The 20,694-nt window shown below is 39.7% G+C and overlaps 1 protein-coding gene across 1 annotated transcript in view; it reads left to right on the top strand.

The window, feature by feature from the left end:
- The first annotated feature begins 1,150 nt into the window (after positions 1 to 1,150).
- LOC106054901 (uncharacterized) overlaps positions 1,151 to 20,694 on the top strand; it is a 59,649-nt gene continuing 40,105 nt past the window's right edge. Inside the window, exons 1-8 of the mRNA XM_056004981.1 lie at positions 1,151 to 1,254; positions 2,654 to 2,796; positions 3,909 to 4,000; positions 6,997 to 7,149; positions 7,963 to 8,058; positions 8,902 to 8,939; positions 14,487 to 14,588; positions 18,227 to 18,405. Of these exons, the coding sequence (XP_055860956.1) occupies positions 1,188 to 1,254; positions 2,654 to 2,796; positions 3,909 to 4,000; positions 6,997 to 7,149; positions 7,963 to 8,058; positions 8,902 to 8,939; positions 14,487 to 14,588; positions 18,227 to 18,405 (870 nt within the window). The 5' untranslated portion in view covers positions 1,151 to 1,187. The remainder of the gene's footprint in view (positions 1,255 to 2,653; positions 2,797 to 3,908; positions 4,001 to 6,996; positions 7,150 to 7,962; positions 8,059 to 8,901; positions 8,940 to 14,486; positions 14,589 to 18,226; positions 18,406 to 20,694) is intronic.

Raw genomic sequence — 20,694 nt, 5'->3', positions numbered from 1 at the left:
TTTCCTTAGCTGACATAGAAGAGAGCACCTGGTTGCGTGCGGCCTCAGAACGAGACAGCTGGAGGTCACTCACGAAGGCCTGGAACACACATTTGAGACCAAAAGAAAATCCGCTGCCGAGGACAAACGCAGACGGCGAAAAGAAAATCGACCACCTGCGGACAATGGTTATGCTTGCCCTGGATGTTGCAAAATATGTAGGTCACGGTTGGGGCTGCGCAGCCAGGGGAAATACTGCATTCCTCACTAATCTTCGCACTCGAAGACAAGTCTTATTATTATTAGTCTCAGCATTAAGGGTTCCAACTCTATTTGTGTTGCATTGCTAAGCAACAGGTGATCATATGTACTTATTTACCTCTTCGCTCATATGTCAATATTCAATATTGCTATTTTTACAATACCTCTATTCAAGTCAGAACTTCATGTAGGACGGTGGAACCTGGACGCTGATCTGAAAACTGTATCTAACAATTTTTCAAGATATTTAACAATTGAGTAACCTTTAGTAAAATCACTACATTTAGAAAGCCTTCAGGACAGAAGACTCAAAAGTAAAGTAGCAATTGTACATAAAACACTGAACCATAATCTTCAAATACAAAAACAAAATTTAATAAAATACTCTGAAAGACACAAAGATAAAGGCATATTCCTCTTCCCATATGCTAGGACAAATTTGTACAAATACTCCTTCTTCCCTAGTGCTATTAAAGCATGGAATGGGTTGCCTGAGCCATCCAGGAAAACCAGTGACTTGGCAGAATTCAAGTCATTGGCTAATATGCATGACTAAATGCATGACGCGTAGGACGTAATCACCTTCTTTTTTTGAAGTAACGTCTGTATTGTATAAGATAACAGTTGAATAGAGGTGTTGTAAAAAAAAGATTAGCTTTTGGAATACCAAAACGAGCTTTTGTATCTATTTCAAACATAGATATTCAAAAGCACTTGCTATTGGAATATAAAGAATGAAAAAAGAAATATTAAAATCAGTGTTATTATCCATGAATTATATCATGTAAACCCCACTTTGCATTGCAAAAAGAACGCAATATTAGGAAATTCTTGTGTAAAAAAGAAATTTAAAAACTTGAACTAAAATCCTGTTTTTTAATTGCAAAGTTTATTTAAAAAATGAAGCAACAAGAACACTACAAAACATCAACACACATTACAGCAGGATGTGCATGTTACGTTGGTGTATTCTCATTGGTTATTGTATTCTGTTCCAGTTGTCCTGCTTTAGAGGTAGACCTTACTCATCTGTTCATCTTATGTTTATTAAGGAAACTTTTAGTTTAAGAGTAAAAGTTTACAGATATTCTTATTTAAAGCGATTTAATCCTAGATGTACCTTAACTTGCTTAGGGAAACATTATATTATTTTATATCTAATAAATTAAATCTAGATCTAGATCTATAAGTCAATAAATTGATCATTTCCCTTCTTCTTTGAATCGGAAAAGTCCTGGTTAGGATGTTTCAAGAATACAAAAGTAGGCCTATGAAATCAAAATTAATGTAATCGTAATTTAATTGGCTAGAGCTAGTTCTACCAATTTTAAAAAAACATTTAGATAGTGTATATTTGTGTATATATATCAAAAAGTAAAAGTAAATTTCCTCTTCCCCTCCATTCAATGTATGGGCAGATAATGTAATGTCATCTATTTATGTGGCCCACATTTAAAGAGGGTGTTGTGTGGCTAGCACAATGACGGTATATTGATCAGCAATAATCAAATGTATACATGTATCATCATTAAAGTTTATAATGTGAAAATAGATGCATTCATTCACATAAGATTAGATTCCAACCAGGGGCAAACTGGCCAATACGGGTAAATTTCCAGTGGTGGGTATTCAATTGGCCAGTGGGGTCGGCAAAAGAGTTTTGAAAATGACAGGCCCGTCAAGAATCTATAATATTCTCGTGAAAGGGGCTCACGTAGATCTTTTACAGACTTTTTAGAGTCATACTGCCCCTTACACATCCCGTAATAATGGAGCTTCTGGTCAGCTTCCTCCACAATACGTGATTTGTGAACAACATAAGGCATATAAGGTGCTATAGACTTTGCGTTAATGACGTGGCGGTAAGTGTGAATATATACGGATGAATATTCAAAGGGGCCTGTACTGATAAGGTAGCAGGCCTATTATATACGTATACTATAATGTTTCATATTGAGATTTCATATAGTCTACCTGTCTACTTTCATGTACAAATACTATAAGTGGAAAAAAAAAACATCTCATGAATCAGTTTTCCAAGAATTTTGAAACTTTGCATGTTATGAGGACAGTTGTTATGGATGCATATTACTAGGACCTCCAATGGAGGGTCAGATTGTATGGTAATCCCAGGGCCAATTTTGACACCCACTGTCAAGTTTGCTAGAGCTAATCCTTCTTTAATCAATTACCAGTTTCGCAGCAAGAAATTAGATAAACAATTCTCAGTCTCTGACGATTGAGTTCGTTTCTATTCTAGAATTGAAAGACACGAAATGAAACCATCGTTGGCTACAAGACCGTACAGTTCGTTTCGACAGACGATATGCAACACAAACACATGTAGATTTGACAAAGATAAAAACACAATTTTCAAACTAATGTGAGGTTTTTGTATATTACATGTCACTAGCCTCGACCCGAGTCACCTTGGGCGACCATTTTTTAGTGCCCACACCGCAAATAATGCTGAACTCTTCCAGTCGCACGGATTCTGACTCCAATCACCCAAGGATGGTCTTGTTGCTGAACACATGGTTGTCTATTAAGTTTAGTGTGAGTAGATCTTCTTTTCAGATGGTGTCCAAACTAAAGCCCGCGGGCTATACGGCCCCGATACGTAGTGCTATCTGGCCCTTGACATGGTGCTTTACGGCCCCGAGGCCAGAGACGTGATGTTATAGTCATCCGGCCCCTTGAAACTCCTGCCCATAGCTAGAGTTACCGTATCAGAAACCCCTTTAGTAAGAAATAATGCTGAGATAACTTCCCTAGAGCACGTGAAAGAAATCAGATAGCGAGTCTGCCGAGTACACTATTCTGTCTCAACGTGGCACTCGGGTGGAAACGATCGCTGAAGGAAGTGATTAAGCTAAATGAATAGCAAAACAAAACTCCTGTGGGAGTGTCCAAAGGAATGCGAGAGCTTTCCCATTGCACGGTGTGGAGTTGAAAAAGAGCTTCCAAGTCCCTGTTGATAATCCATGCGCCGTTCCTCAAGGGACCGTTACACTAATGGCAAGTCCTGCACGGTTAGCTTGGTACAACATAGGAAAATGGAGGGGGCTCCCGGTGTACTCGGCCTTCGGTCATGCATTCTAGTCCATGCACCCGGAATGCCGGATATATCGGAAATAGCAATGTTTTACATAGGCATTGACTTGTCCTCTTCCAGACAGAACGGTTTGTTCAAGCAGGCTTACACGCCTAGAGTTCGAAGAGCCTTCGGCTCAACTCTTTTGACAATAAGACGGTAGCGATTCTTAAGGTCACCCTGTCCAGGTACAAGATGCACATACAAGATGTCAAGGATAAATCAAGCTCGAGGAATTTAAAATAGCTGTTTGCCGATGAAAACTTAAAATTTGAAGGTTTTTATTTCCTACAAGATTATTGAACATCTTAATTCAGCTTTATAAAACTTAAGAGAGTTTGTTTGGTTTGTTTAGATCAAGTTTTAATTTAGGGTTGGGCTCGGTTAGGTTACAAGTGAGGTTCGAATCGGGTTCGAGTCCCATCTCTAATACAAAATATCATTTGTAGCCTCTCCACCAACCCCAGAAAATATTTTCATATGTCTAAAGATGTTATACTTGTATACTTGTATTGATATTTAACCTCGAATGTAGTTGGTTGTATTTCAACTACAGCTAGCCATTTTCTTTCAGGTGACCATCACTTGTTCTAATTGTGGGGAACCTATCGTAAAGGATGTCTCCAAGGGGATATTTGTAGCTCATATGATTGAACGGAAAGAATTGTGAGTGTCCACACCAATAGAGCTTGATATGATTTGGTCAGTAAGTCTTGAAACTCCTGCAATGGGAAACTATTGTCGATGACGAGATATCTTCTCAAATGGATTGAAGTGGATAGAAGGCTCACAAATTGTTTTGTTTAGGCTTATACATAGGATCTTAGTGTCACGGCATTGATATCTGGTCTTGGCATTTCCTAAAATTTAGGAATAATTATGCAATTGATTTTAAACTACATATGAGTCTTTCGGTACATCCATTTATGGCACATCTTTTTTTAAAATTATTAAATAAAGGTGGTTCGGCACTCAATCAGTGGTGTTTCGGTAAATAGACTTTTTATGGTGGGTCTTCATATCCCGTCTTTCAAGATGATTTGGTTCAGCTCTATATCGCCCAGTTCGCCTAGACAAAACAAGTAAAAAAAAACAGCTTAAAAAAGAAAAAAAAGTGTAATTATATCAATTAGTTTGGATCAGTCATGTAATAAAATTTGAAATATATTTAGAGAAACACTGATAAATCTGTGCGATTTATCTTTGTTAGTCCGCTATGATCCTATCACTTGTCTTGGCAAGTTGGGGAAAATGAAAAAAAAAAGGGGGGGGGGGGTAAGGAGATTAAATCTATGTGAAGGTTACCGTGATCGATTTGTTAAAAAATGCATTTATAAAAAAAAAGTTGGAGCTATTTAACTTCCAATTCGATGGCTCAAGCCTAGTGAAGCCTTCTCAAGGCAACGTACTAACCACAGTGCCAAGAGACTGAAGAGAGTGCTGATAAAAATAGAAGGTTTCATAATGATCTGGTGTAACTTGAAACTTAAGCGGCCACCTATTTCTTTCTACATAGATTAAAGGGGACTAATTCAACTTATACCACCACATTAGTCAAGTAAAATTTCTTTATCTTGTTTGAAACCCAAAAAAAATAAATAATTAAAAATAGTTTTTTTATTCCTGTCTTGTCATGTAATAGAAATAATTGTGCAAAATTTTAGCTTGAGCCGAGATTAGGTGTGGAAGAAATACTGTGTACAAAATTTGTACCAGACATACAGAGCTGCTATAATCTTTGTAAAAAGAGTCTAGTTTTTCGAAATGGCAATACAATGCTGTTTTTAAATACGACTTATCTTGGTATCATTGCTTTTATTCAATGTATTGGTTGTCTCTAGTATCATTATGTTTTAAGTATATAGCTTAAACAAAAAGAAACTATATCGGATCAATTTCACAAGCCAAAAGCAATCATATAAACAAATCCCAAACTCGAATGAAGGTCTAAGATATGTTCTTGTCACTCTTCTTTTTGTTTCAGTTCAAATGAAATGTGAGAATACCTGGAAGTGTTTGGAATGCAATGATCTCTACAGCATGTAGATGCTGGCTTGTTTAGTACCTCACTTTCTAGTAGATCTATTTATATTTGATGCGTTCATCCTATTCTATCTAAGAGAGGCCCAGACCAGTGGTTTGATACCAAGAACGGTTCAAATATGTTTGTTACAGCACGCTAGAATGGACAAAAAAAAAAAACAACTTCCAGTGATGAATAGATAACAAATCTAAATTTGTGGGCGTCTGAGGCGACCCCTGGGATTTTAGCATTCAATCCCTAAGGGGGTCGCGATTCAGAGGTTGCGAACACCTGGCTTAGACCAACACACGAAAAAAAAATTGTGTACGGAAAATTTTAACCAGTACAAAACAAATAAAACTTTAACTTCTTCTCCTTGTTGATATGAAACTTCCTAAGACATGTTCAACTTCTTTTACTTGTTGATATTAAACTTCCTAAAGACATGTTCAACTTTTTTTACTTGATATTGTTACGAATCTCACTATCCAGGCTCTCTGCAAACTGCACCATACACCACCGACTTAAAGAACTTGACAACTCAGAGCTCCAAAGTAACGTAACACTTTAATAGTTGAATAAATAGCAGTCAATACTGTACAATTGGCAGCACGTAACATAAGACTGTACAAATATCTCTCCGATAACACCGTACCGCGTATCAACTCTTGCACTGGCCTCTCCGTCTCGTTCCGGGCTTGCACTGGGTTCAACAGTTCAGGACTGACTTCACACACTAGGCTCGTTGTGTCGGACTCGATCGCAGACCAAAATCAAGACGCCAGTCGTCTCAACTGTACTTGACAGTACTCCGCACTGAACCGTCGTAATGCTCCGTACAGAACCACACCACTGAACTGTGCTGTATTCGACCGGACTGTAGTGAACCGGGCTCTGAACCCCTGCCGTGAACCGTCTTGACTGCGACACCTCCGCTCTTTATATAGGGTCCCTACTGGCCTTCTCGAACCGGATAGAACGTCGCTCGACGCTTCTATGTGGTCAGATGACTACAACTCTCGTGACGCTCCTCAGCTCTGTTCACGACGTCGATCCTTCCCGGACCGCTGTCGATCCTTCCCGAACCGCCGTGTTGACACTCGTCTCGGCTGACCGTCGAACTCGTCACGGTTGACCGCTCGTCTAGCGCTGGCCTGGTGCGATTTGCGTCGGCTGACTACACTCACACCACTACCCCCATGTGTGCCACCACCAGGTTTATAACAATACGAAACTTCTTAAAGACATATTCAACTTCTTTTAGTTGATATGAAACTTTTTAAAGACATATTCAACTTCTTTTACTTGATACGAAACTTTTTAAAGACATATTCAACTTCTTTTAGTTGATATGAAACTTTTTAAAGACATATTCAACTTCTTTTACTTGATATGAAACTTTTTAAAGACATATTCAACTTCTTTTACTTGATACGAAACTTTTTAAAGACATATTCAACTTCTTTTACTTGATACGAAACTTTTTAAAGACATATTCAACTTCTTTTAGTTGATATGAAACTTTTTAAAGACATATTCAACTTCTTTTACTTGATATGAAACTTTTTAAAGACATATTCAACTTCTTTTACTTGATATGAAACTTCCTAAAGACATATTCAACTTCTTTTACTTGCAGACTCGATACACTCTACATACTTAAAAGTTCGCCTAAAGAGAACGTCTTCTCGTTGACCGTGCGCTTATCACTGTCCGTTTCCTCTTCAGACACGTACTACTCCCTACCAGTTGACACCTGGGGGAAAGTGTATAACTGCGCCACCTTGTCAAGGTAAGCAGACCTAGAAATGAAAATATTATTGGGTCAAGTAACTTGTCACGGTAAGCAGACATAGCAATGCAATTATTATGTATGTCTAGTAACTTGTCACGCGGCGACCACGATGAGGTGGTACTGGAACGCCGCTGCTCTATAGAAAGGGGGCCAAGAGTACTGGTTGCTCGCTACTGATGAATGAGCAGGCAGCGAATGTAAAATTGACTTGAAAGGGGTTATCGTCCAGCCCCCTCCCCGTGGAGCCCCGGAACAAAGGTGGTTAAGAGACCCACGGGTTCTCCGAAATAGGGATAGCGCTGGACTGTTACTGATAGACAGACATCACAAAACTAATAATGGCTGCTTGTAATAGTTTCAAATTAAAATATGATTATCAAAGCTTTTCTAGATGGTTTTAAGATATAAATGTGACGAACAGAGGGACAGAGAGCTCTTACAAAACTAATAATGGCTGCGTTGTCGTGTGGTAAACATCCAAAATGGCCCGGGTTCGAACTGCGTCCGCTGTCCTACCCCACCGTCCTGTGAGAGGTTTGGGCTAGAATGTAATTATCTTCAATTCTAAGGAAACATCCAAAACCATGCAAAAAAACATAGATAAACATTCCTTTTAAAGCATCAGGTCTGATAAATGGGTGATCTTATGTTTTGTTATATAGGCAAGCTTACTGGGTGATCTTATGTTTCGTTATATAGGCAAGCTTATTGGGTGATCTTATGTTTCGTTATATAGGCAAGCTTACTGGGTGATCTTATGTTTCGTTATATAGGCAAGCTTACTGGGTGATCTTATGTTTCGTTATATAGGCAAGCTTACTGGGTGATCCTACTGTCTACTCATGAAGATGTAAGCGTAGAGATCTCTCACGACGGTACGTTCTCAAACGATTTGACATTAAACAGGCAAGTAACTTTTTGATATAAGGTTTTAAGTTCAAGTGTTTGCGATAACAAAAAGTCACTTGTATATCAAATGCTGCGACAACAATACAATCTTCCATGTTCATAAACTCTTCAATAGCAGAGTGGCTGCAGCGTTGTGTTGAGAAGGCTGAGAGGGCTTGAGCCCACAATTTCGATCTGAAGTCGTTCCCTTTTTTTTTTTTTAAATACATATCTCCCCTTTCCAACTGGTCCAGACAAGTCAAAGGATCATAGCGCATTGAGAACGCTAAAAGCATGAACTTTTGCAAAACAATTGGTAAAAAAAATTTGTAAACGCACATATTTATTACTGTTAGTCTAGACCAATTTCAAATTTGATTACATGACGTATCCAAACTAATGGCTACATATTAATATAAGCTTTCTATGGTATTTTTTTTTTGTTTGTTTGTTTGTTTTTGCTTGTTTAAGTAAGGTAATTGTAAGAAAAATACTTATTTGGGTTTTTGGAAATGAAGTCTCTTGTCTATGCAAGGTCCCGTGAGGGTTGTGACAAAATCAAGTTAATATGACATCAAATAAATGCAGTAGACTTTAATCATAAAATTCTTAATAAAATCTAACCCACTACAATAACACAGCTTTTCAGTCTAACCTTCTGGAGTCGTCTCGCCTAAGAACAAATGATGACAATGCCACGTATATTGCATCATTCACAACCAATAACTAACCTCTTCTTATCGTCACCTTAGAAACACACACACACACACACCATAACCAAAGGAAACTTAAGTTTTGTTTCCATGTTTTGGTGATCGGAAAACATTTTTTTTTAAATAATTTCTCTTTTTCCCCTTTCAGTAAGAGTGCGATGACCATAGAAGTACCAGCAGCCACAGGTCAGGTGAATCAACTAGTGTATTATTCATTCAGTCATTATTGTTAGGACTAAATCTGTTTTAATGGTATCCATAAAGTTGAACGATTTGTCTAGTTTTACACCAGACATGAACTTTGATTCTTCCTTTTTTTGTCCTTTTCTTAATTGTCCAAAGAGTTGACTCGATGGCTCTTAGAATTCTAGGCCCTTGGAAATTCTCTTCCATTGGTCTGTGAGTTCTTTCTGGGAGATGTTATTTGTTACATACCTATTACCGATGGCTGGTATCCTAAGACGCTATAGCTAGACGCGAGAAGGAAGACTGAACAGATTGACCCCCCCCCCATATTACTTCTCTGTAGCACATCCGTGGTGCGGGCCTCCCCCATTAAACTGCACCTTAAAGAACGATGTGCGGATAGTGGCATGGTTGAAGGGGCTCTCTTCTGTTCCCCACCAGCGCCATGGACACTATAATTAGACATCTTAACGGAAGTAGAGTTTTACAGTTTAGTTTCTCTATTGGTCTAATGGTCTCCTCTATCAGCCACTCGGGCGCTACGTTCAGGATGAGAAACATTACCAGAAAAACTTTGATTGGATGCCATTAATGTCAAAGTATCAACGTTATAAATAGTAACAAGAACGTTATAAATAGTAACACGAGAGTTATTTGTTATAATGTCACTTGGAAAATTATGTTTATCATTTACTTAATGGGTTGCCGGCACTCATAACATTGGTGAGGGACTACAATAACGTTTGTTTCCTTTTAATAAAGCAAAGCCCTGGCAGTGCTGTACTAGTGTATTACTGTATTGCATTATATCTGCATTGCAGATAAAAATACATTTGAAGAGTAAACCATTTCTTCGTTACCACAAAATATAAATGTTTATACCATAGATCAGTGATGTCCGAAGTACGGTCCGCGGCTTCTATCCGGCCCGCCAAAACGCCAAAACAAAATTAAGAAAATCACCCACACCCCCTGCCCCCCCCCCCCAAAAAAAAAAGGTTGAAAAATGCAACTTTACCTACGTTAGGGCTATCTCTTTTTTCTAATGGATTGGTACCACGACATTGAACACTTTAATGTAAAATGTAACAGAAAAAGTGAAGGAATCTTTTTTTTGTTTGGCACATGATAATAAGCCAACATATTTGTTTTATAAAGAAAGTGTCTGGCTGTTTAACAAAAAAAAAAAAAACAGCATTATGAAGCAAATATAGCGGTATTGATGGAAATATTTACCAAATAGAGACCAGAAAAATTAGTCGGTGGTAAAACTTGCTAAAATGTTGCTCAGATTTGAAGTAGAGAAATGAACCCATTTTCCGACGCGTGAAAAAAAAATTCCAATATCCCATTAGTTAATGTCAGTACTACATCCATGGGTTTCTCACAAAATTAGTTTAAAGTCAATTTCATTTCTGTTTTTATTTTTGTTACTTTTTCGGTCATATGGCCCGCGACACGAGTGTCGGAAATTACAATGGCCCGCAGGTCGAATTAGGTTGGGCATCACTGCCCTAGATTATCTTCAACACTGCATGCGATGTGTACAACAGAACGTTGCATTTTGTTCAACTGAAGGATACTCATTGCTATATAGCTCATTAAAATAAAATTAAAAGTTGATTAGAAACACAAAACATGAATCAATAAACAAAATAATTAATTAGTCAATTAATTATTGGAAATAAATTATTTTGTTTGATATCGAATAAGGGAAATAACTTGTTCACTATTAGTAGATATAGTTTTAAGGGCGGAGTTCTTCCCCTTTAGATAAGCTTTGTTTTTTTTTATGATTTTTAAAAATATTTTGTTTCTTTCTTACCAACTGACTGCCCTTGGAAAAGCCGTCCCAATGTAGACGTCACTAATGACCATACATTCTAACAGAAATACGATGTCTAAGTAATACTTCTTTCAACCTCTCTTTCTCTCCATTATGCTCTAGAATTCTTTCTTGCCCTTTCTCTCTCTCTCTCTCTCTCTCTCTCGATTTGTATCTCGCCCACTTCTTATAGATTACAGTCTTTACTTTAAACAAGGTTACAAAAGACAGTTTGTGTGGAAACACAAACTCAAAATCGGCCCCCGAAGTGGTCCACCCAGGCAGGCTTCAATATTTTCAGAAAGAACATCCGAATGAAATTATATCAAAGACAAATGAGAGATAAGAATGGAGAAAGAAGGTTAACAGATCTTGTGTAGTGCAGGTGAAAGTAAATGTAAAGTTAGATGTGAACCTGGCCTAACTAGTTCCCCTTTCAGACCTTGTGGGCAGATATAGGGCAGATAATGTAAAGTTCATCTGTTTTTGGTGTCATGTAGCCAGCACAACGACCAACCGCCTTTACTTTTCCCCAACTAATGTCAGGTACCCATTAGAGCTGAGTGGACTCAGAGGCGCCCAAAGATTCCAAAGTTAAAAATCCCAGTCTTCACCAGGATTTGAACCCGGGACCCCAGGTTCGGAAGCCAAGCGCTTTACCGCTCAGCCATCGCGCCTCACCTGGCCTAACTGATGTCTTATAATTGATCTAATTGTATTGAAAATGCTCAATCTTTGATTCAAAAGAATTTATTTTTTTAAAATGCAGCAATAAAAAAGTTCAGGAAAATGAGATTACTATTGTTTTAAATTAGCTCTAACTTATAATGCATACTAATTAGCCTTTTCTCTTTAAAAAAAATACTTGCATAACTGATTTAAAAAATTAGATTTTTCGCTTTCAGAAAAAAAAATAGCCGTTGCATCAGAACTTTTAATGGTCTAAAATATTGTGATGTCCGATTTTCAATTTCTTTTCTAGTTTTCTAGATCTAAACGGGACGGACGGACAGACGGACAGACATTTCACACAAAACTAATAGCGTCTTTTCCCCTTTCCGGGGCCGCTAAAAAGAGGATAATTACGTCCTACGCATTTCATAATTCAATCTAGACATGCATGTTAATCAGTGACATAAAATCTGCTAAATCATTTGTTGGCTTGCCTTATTCAGGCAACCCATTCCATTCTCTAATGGCACTAAGAAAGAGGCACTTGTAAGAATTTGTCCTAGCATAAGAAATATGCCCACTCTCTCTTACTCACTATCTCCCTCACTATCTCCCCCCCCAATGTCTCACTTTCGTGCCTCCTCTCACTATTTCCCCCCATGTCTCACTCTCGTGCCTCCTCTCACTATCTCCCCACCCCCACCACGTTTCACTCTCGTACCTCCACACACTATCTCCCCCCCCCATGTTTCACTCTCGTGCCTCCTATCACTATCCCCCCCTCATGTCTCACTCTCGTGCCTCCTCTCACTATCCCCCCCCCCCATGTCTCACTCTCGTGCCTCCTCTCACTATCTCCCCCCATGTCTCACTCTCGTGCCTCCTCTAACTATCCCCCCATGTCTCACTCTCGTGCCTCCTCTCACTATCTCCACCCATGTCTCACTCTCGTGCCTCCTATCCCTATCTCCCCCCATGTCTCACTCTCGTGCCTCCTATCACTATCTCCCCCCATGTCTCACTCTCGTGCCTCCTCTCACTATCTCCCGCCATGTCTCACTCTCGTGCCCCCTCTCACTATCTCCCCCCATGTCTCACTCTCGTGCCTCCTCTCACCATCTCCCCCGATGTCTCACTCTCGTGCCTCCTCTCACCATCTCCCCCCATGTTTCACTCTCGTACCTCCACTCACTATCTCCCCCAATGTCTCACTCTCGTGCCTCCTATCACTATCTCCAACCATGTCTCACTCTCGTGCATCCTCTCACTATCTCCCCCCATGTCTCACTCTCGTGCCTCCTCTCACTATCTCACCACCCCCACCACGTTTCACTCTCGTGCCTCCTATCACTATCTCCCCCCCCCCCATGTTTCACTCTCGTGCCTCCTATCACTATCCCCCCCATGTCTCACTCTCGTGCCTCCTCTCACTATCCCCCCATGTCTCACTCTCGTGCCTCCTCTCACTATCTCCCCCCCCATGTCTCACTCTCGTGCCTCCTATCACTATCTCCACCCATGTCTAACTCTCGTGCCTCCTATCCCTATCTCCCCCCATATCTCACTCTCGTGCCTCCTATCACTATCTCCTCCCATGTCTCACTCTCGTGCCTCCTCTAGCTATCCCCCCATGTCTCACTCTCGTGCCTCCTATCACTATCTCCCCCCATGTCTCACTCTCGTGCCTCCTATCACTATCTCCACCCATGTCTCATTCTCGTGCCTCCTATCCCTATCTCCCCCCATGTCTCACTCTCGTACCTCCTATCACTATCTCCCCCCATGTCTCACTTTCGTGCCTCCTTTCACTATCTCCCCCCATGTCTCACTCTCGTGCCTCCTCTCACTATCTCCCCCCATGTCTCACTCTCGTGCCTCCTCTCACCATCTCCCCCCATGTCTCACTCTCGTGCCTCCTCTCACTATCTCCCCCCTATGTCTCACTCTCGTTCCTCATCTCACTATCCCATGTTTCACTCTCGTACCTCCACTCACTATCTCCCCCCATGTCTCACTCTCGTGCCTCCTCTCACTATCTCCCCCCTATGTCTCACTCTCGTTCCTCATCTCACTATCCCATGTTTCACTCTCGTACCTCCACTCACTATTTCCCCCCCCCTATGTCTCACTTTTGTGCCTCCTCTCACTATTCCCCCCCCTATTTCTCACTCTCGTGCCTCCTTTCACTATCTCCCCCCCCCACCACGTTTCACTCTTGTACCTCCACACATTATCTCCCCTCCCACCATGTTTTACTTTCGTGCCTCCTATCACTATCTCCCCCCCAACCATGTTTCACTCTCGTACCTCCACTCACTATCCCCCCCCATGTCTCACTCTCGTGCCTCCTCTCACTATCTCCCCCCCCCTATGTCTCACTCTCGTGCCTCCTATCACTATCTCCCCCCAACCATGTTTCACTCTCACTATCTCCCCTCCTATGTCTCACTCTCGTGCCTCCTCTCACTATCTCCCCCCCCCCCCGATGTCTCACTCTCGTGCCTCCTCTCACTATCTCCCCCCCCCCTATGTCTCACTCTCGTGCCTCCTCTCACTATCTCCCCCCCTATGTCTCACTCTCGTGCCTCCTCTCACTATTCCCCCCCCCCTATGTCTCACTCTCGTGCCTCCTATCACTATCTCCCCCCCTATGTCTCACTCTCGTGCCTCCTCTCACTATCTCCCCCCCTATGTCTCACTCTCGTGCCTCCTATCACTATCTCCCCCCCCCCCTATGTCTCACTCTCGTGCCTCCTCTCACTATCTCCCCCCTATGTCTCACTCTCGTGCCTCCTCTCACTATTCCCCCCCCCCCTATGTCTCACTCTCGTGCCTCCTATCACTATCTCCCCCCATGTCTCACTCTCGTGCCTCCTCTCACTATCTCCCCCCTCATGTCTCACTCTCGTGCCTCCTCTCACTATCTCCCCCCTCATGTCTCACTCTCGTACCTCCACTCACTATGCTAAATAGGTTCTTAAAGATAAATACAAAATCTTTTTGTACTTTTCTTTTTCTGTCAAATTTCATCATCTTCAATTCTTTGACAGTTGCAACAATAAAAAGCTCGGACAAAATCGGGGTCATAGTTGGCAGCTACGATCATAAACAGAAGAAATGTATTAAAGGATCAGCGGATTCCCTTATAGCAGGTTGGTTCTCTATAGACAGTTGGCGTCATTAGTAGATAAGAAATTAGTAGTATATAATGAACGCTATATTATCTTCCTGAATTGCAGTCTACAAGTATTGAACATACTCGAGACAAGTTCGAGGGAATTTCATTTGTAAGAGGTTAAAAAAGTAAATTTTCCTTTTCAAACTATGCGGTCCTAGGGCAGATGGTGTAAAGGTCTTTTGTTACTGCGGCCCACAGTTAACGAGGGTTTCAAGTGGCCAACATAACGACCAACCACCGGCTTTACTTTCCCCAACCAATGTCAGGTACCCATTCGAACTGCTGGACTCATAGGCGCTATAAAGATTACGAAATTAACAATCTTTACCAGGATTCGAACCCGGGACACCTCCGATTCGTGAGTCAAGCGCTTTACCACTCTGCCAGCGCACCTCCTTGTAAGAGGGTTCCACATGAATGCTACTTACTCCAAGATTGCTACTTTTAAGACTCAGGAAAGTCATAACACTCACTAAGTATCTTTATCTCACTTGAACACTCCAAGAGTACATACCTTTTGAAATAAGAAATTTTAGAGACTTTTTTCCTCCCGCGCCGCTCGGCGCATTGGGCGGCAAGCTGACTCCACAAAGATCTGTCACTGGCAATGTCTGAAGCCTCTTCCCACCTGGTGTCCACTGCTCTAAGGTCTTCCATGAAAGTGAAGCGCCAATTTATACCCTGAAAATAAGAATGTTCTCCAAATGTCTCACTCCAAAAACAAGTCGCGTCACTACATCATTTGTATTTATTGATAAAAAATTTATCAAACATTTATTATTACTATTTAAGAGTAGCATATAAATAAATAATTAAATCGGTTACGAAACTAATGATCTAAACGCCTGATCACTTGGCAGTGGCGTAGCTAGATATTTGGGGCACGGGTTTTGACTTTTTTAGGGTCCCCTGCATTTTGATATTCGACTGTAACACTCGACATCATGACATGAGATAATGTACTTAATAGATTATATATACGTCTGAATTCCAATTGGTACAGTCTATAAGTAAAATCACCAAAAATAATCATAAAGATTCTTTTAATCAAATATAAAGTTGTTTGTTGATGAGATAATGCACACGTGAAAAATCTCAATTCATATCACCACACGTTGTGCTTTCTGTGCAGCAAAAGCGTCTAAAAATAACATCATCTAGATCAGTGGTCTTCAACGGGGGCAATAGGGGGCGTTTTCGAGATTTTGGGGGGCGCTGAGAGCCAAAGGGGCGGTAGGGGGGCGCTGGGCACAAAATGGGGCGATATGGGGGCGCTGGGCATAAAGGCGGAAAGAAGAAACTAAAGGTGCTCTGAAACAGAACAAATTTAAAAATTCTTCAACATTAAAGCTGGGAAACTATATATAGACAAATTATAGTTAACTTGCTTCTAATTTAAGAACAGAAACAGCGTTAGAAAATGAGTTCGGGAATCCCATTTTCTATTTGTAAATTCTTACTTCTTTTACTGCAGGGTTCTCAACCTGTGGATCGCGACCCCCTTAGGGGTCGATACACGATTTGCCAGGGGTCGCATAAGACCATCGAAAATATAGATTATTAATGTCTATTCTTCTACTGCCGTATGTGTGTGTGTGTGGGGGGGGGGGGGGTCACGGCAGATAGACGGATTGTAAAAAGGGGTCGCCGAGCATAATAGGTTGAGAACCGCTGTTTTACTGTGATCGGAGAGTATTTATTGTCCTTGGATCTTGCGCGTATAAACGTTTAAGATTTGATCAACAAACTAGGTTATACGCCTTTTAGATTATATCTAGATATGTTAATATATTGATATTAAAATATTAATTGCAAAAAAACATTAAAGGTAACATTTAATAGAATAATTTAACTTTTTAAAAACAAAAAACATTGATAAAATGTTTTTACGAAAACTCACTGGGATGTCATGTAATATTTCCTTGAGATTTAGTGAATTGCCACTAGAAAAAAAGTAAGTTCTACTTTGATGGCATTTTCAGATGATAATAAATGACAATTATTAAACATCTGTTACTGACGTTCAAATTGAGTTGCATGAAAAAATAGATTTACAAAACTATGTCTTCAGTAAAAAGAATGTAAACATAGGAGGCACACAGTGGCGTAGCTAGGGTGGAGGGAGGGGGGAATGGAAAATCCCCCGGGACCCCATTTAAGAGGGACCCAAATTAGTGCTTTTTAAATTAATTTAATTAAATATTACGCAAAATGTAGCGGCCCCCGAAGATGTCAAGCCCCCTGGACCCCAAACGATGCAAATTCCTAGCTACGCCCCTGGGGGGACAACAGAGATGTGGCTGCATTTAAATGTTTCAGTAAAATTCCAAAACTGTGGTCGAAATTGGAATTATGTTTTAGCTTTTCAACATACATGGGTAACCTAGATTTAGTGCGTAACAAAGTTAAGGAATAAGCAAAGAAAGAGACTGGATGTACCCACTAGAGAAGACCTTCGCCTTGCTTTGGCTAATTTAAAGCTTGAAATTTCTAAAATTGTCAGATTGCAGGAGGCACAAGGTTACCAATAGCTTAATTTCATTTTGTAGTGAATTCAGCAATAATAATATTTATATTAAAAAGTAAATCTAAATTTACAATTAAAACTAAAAACAGTAGGCCCTAATATTCCAAAATTTTAACGGAGACTATTCTTAGGATTTGAAAGAAAGTCTTTACAATTAATTTTTGTGTGTAATCACTGCAAATTATTTAACATAATTTTTGCATAATGATAACATTGCTTGTTTTTACCTTTAATTCCGAAGATTACGGCTGAGTCCAGTGTTTCACATAACTAAGCAAACCCAATTGCGACCTACATAACATATTTTCCCGAAATTTATGCAGACAAAGCTGTGGTATGCTGGCATTTATTTGAGTATCAAATGTTTGTCCCGCAGTTTTTGTAAGAGCTCTCGAACTGTTTCTCTCAGAGGCTATCTGCTGCCAGGTACTTTCCTCTATGCCAGTGAGAGCGAAATGGCGCCTGAATAAATCTTTATAGCGCTCACGGGGTAGGGGGGCACCTCTGTAATTCAGTCCTCCTCAAAGCTCGTCAGTCATAAGCCAAGAGTTCACAACAATCGCCTTTGGCATGCGGTCGTCTCCCAAGCGGGATAAGTGTTATTGACAGCATAAAAATTAATTGATAGATGATATTTTGTTCAAATTTGCCTTCTTACGCTTCTTTATAACTGTTTTTCTTAGAGGGGGGGGCGCTGGCGAATTTTTGTAAAGAAAAAATTCGAAAAGGGGGCGGTAGGCCAAAAAAGGTTGAAGACCACTGATCTAGATCAATACTTCGAGTATTTTTTACTCCACGTGAATAGCAAGACTACATGACAGTGGCGTAATATTTAATGTAAACAAAAATGTATAACATTCGTTGGGGTCGCCGGGGGACTTTCGAATTTGAACTCCCCAACCTTACCTATGACACTGTTACTTGGTCTACTTCTCAGCTCAGTAAAATGAGACCTCGAGTAATTACTCGTAGTAGATTTGGTATACTAGCTGAAGTTGATTAATACACCAGAGACGACGTCCTCTTCTCAACAGTAACTAGCTACATTAGTCGGTATGCCTCAGTTCAGTGTTATGTCTGTACAGAAATGTTGACATCTGAAGACAAGTATGGAAAAGACTTCTTTACCTTGCAGTACTCAGATGAAAAAAACAACGGACAGCTCATTATAATGACCTCTGAGGACGACACCAAGGTCAGTTTACGCAGTTCTAGAAAAGGCTCGATCAAGAACATACAAATGAATAGATATAGTCGGGAAATGGTAAGTCCACATCTTTCATTCTCTCTCTCTTCTCTCTCTCTCTCTCTCCCTCTCTCTCTCCCCCCCCCCCTCTCTCTCTCTCTCTCTTTCTATCTCTCTCTCTCTCTCTCTCTCTCTCTCTCTATCTCTCTCTCTCTCTCTCTCTCTCTCTCTCTCTCTCTCTCTATATATATATATATATATATATATATATATATATATATATATATATATATATACTTTATAAAGTATAAAGTAAGGCGTATGTATGTATGTATGTATGTATGTATGTATGTATGTATGTATGTATGTATGTATGTATGTATGTATGTGACCAATAGAAATTAAAAACCGTTTGACCAATCTTGATAAAACTTGGCAGAAATGTTCCTTGGGTACTAACTTAGACCAGGGGCGGACTGGATGTCAAAATCGGCCAGGACATTTCTAAACAAACAGGCCCGTCAACTGTAGATCATACGATGGGCGTCCAATTCTAGGTCTACCTGTCCTCAAAATCATCATGTTAAGTTTGATAATGTATCGATATGCATGAATACAGTGAACTCTGTATCTTTATAAGAAATATAGGTCTAATGTTACTTTTTAATCACTAAGTGTGTAGGATGAAGCCTACTAGTAGCACTGTCTATGGATGTAAGTTATTACGTTTTATCGGAAAATGTGTTATAATAAATTAGTATTACACTTTAGAGCCTGTCAAAGATATTCTTTTTTAAATACGACGTTCAGAGGTTCATATTTAGGCCGATAAGAGAATATTTAAAAACCTTTGACAAATGTAATACGTGTCACGGTGGCATCCATGCGGCCCTTTCGGTGGCCCTACCGACCCATTTAGGTATCGGCCCACCGGGCATTTGCCCGAATGCCTATATAGCCAGTCCGCCCCTGACTTAGACCGTAGTTATGTATTGTAGCCGTAAAACAAACTTAAGACCCTAAAAAAAAAAAGTTGACCGACTCTATGAAAGTATAGTATCTTATAAATCTAGGCCATATTTACCATTTTGACATGAGAAAAGATCCAAAGGATTTAGACCAAGATCTAATTTTAAGAACTACTCTTTGCACAGATAGTTTTTTACTTTGACACATGAAAATTACAAAATATAGTCTATTGATTTCATTATTTAATAAAAATTAGCTTCAAATTTGTATTTCAAAAGCATTTTTACATAAATTCGTTCCTTATTTCTGCGCATTTAGACTCCTGACGTAAATTCTTTTATTAGACATTACCCGAAAGGTTACACAGTTCTCTATTCCTATGTCTAAAACTCTAGGATGATAGAACTTCTCTTTGCAAAGATAGTTTTATACTTAACATATGAACATACTAATTATAGTCCATTCATTTCATATTTTAATCAAATTAACATTCAAATTTGTTTTTCTAAAGCATTTTTCATACATTCGTTTGCTATAGCTGCGATGCCGTGTTGACAGACATTTAAAAATTTCCATTCATATGTCGCGCAAGTCTTTCATGCGCAGTGAAAACAAGCTGTGATTGGATAGGCAAATGAGGCTCTATATGGGTGATATTAAATATACTAACATAAAATAATTAATAAGCTTATTGTACCTTAAATTCAATCTTAAGCTGATAGATCAAGAATGTTTAGTGAAAGTAGATGTATTTTACTTAATTTAAACAAATGAATCCAAGTTTAATCTAGGTCAAAAACTATAGGCTATTAGACTCTAGATCTAGATCTCAATATATATGCAAGCAAATCTTTTTGTAACAAAAATGGACTTAGGTCGATTAGCTATTTTAATAGCACTATTCATACTATTTTTACTTTTACAGCATTTGCTTTATTTATAACATTATTATTTTGTTTAATTGTTTCTAATGATTATTATTATCATGTCATGTATTATACTTTCATGCGTATTGAATGCTCAGAGCATTATGGTCCATTCCCATTTGTTTCCGTGCTGCCTTTAGGTGCTCAGTAAACACAGCTCAACTCGAGTCGGGTGTCCAGCCTCGAACCCCTTTCATAGGTAGCTAAGGCAAGCCAAGTTCAAGCTTACTCAGCCTCTCGATCACGCTTCCCACAAACTATTCTAATGTACTATATCAGTGACACGCATATTGAGACCCTCGGGCCGCGGGTAACAAATGGCTAGTATAATATAGCGTAGAATGTAAGGCGTATGTATGTAAGTATGTATGTATGTCCCGCATAGAAATCAAAACCGTTAGATTAATCTTGATAAAACTATGCAGAAATGCTCCTTGGGTACTAACAGGAACTGTAACGTACGTATGGTAGC

This window comes from Biomphalaria glabrata, chromosome 11, assembly GCF_947242115.1.
Source record: "Biomphalaria glabrata chromosome 11, xgBioGlab47.1, whole genome shotgun sequence".
Classification (NCBI taxonomy): Eukaryota; Metazoa; Mollusca; class Gastropoda; family Planorbidae; genus Biomphalaria; species Biomphalaria glabrata.
Note: the sequence above shows the minus strand (reverse complement) of the source record. Positions and strands in the feature narration are given on the sequence as shown.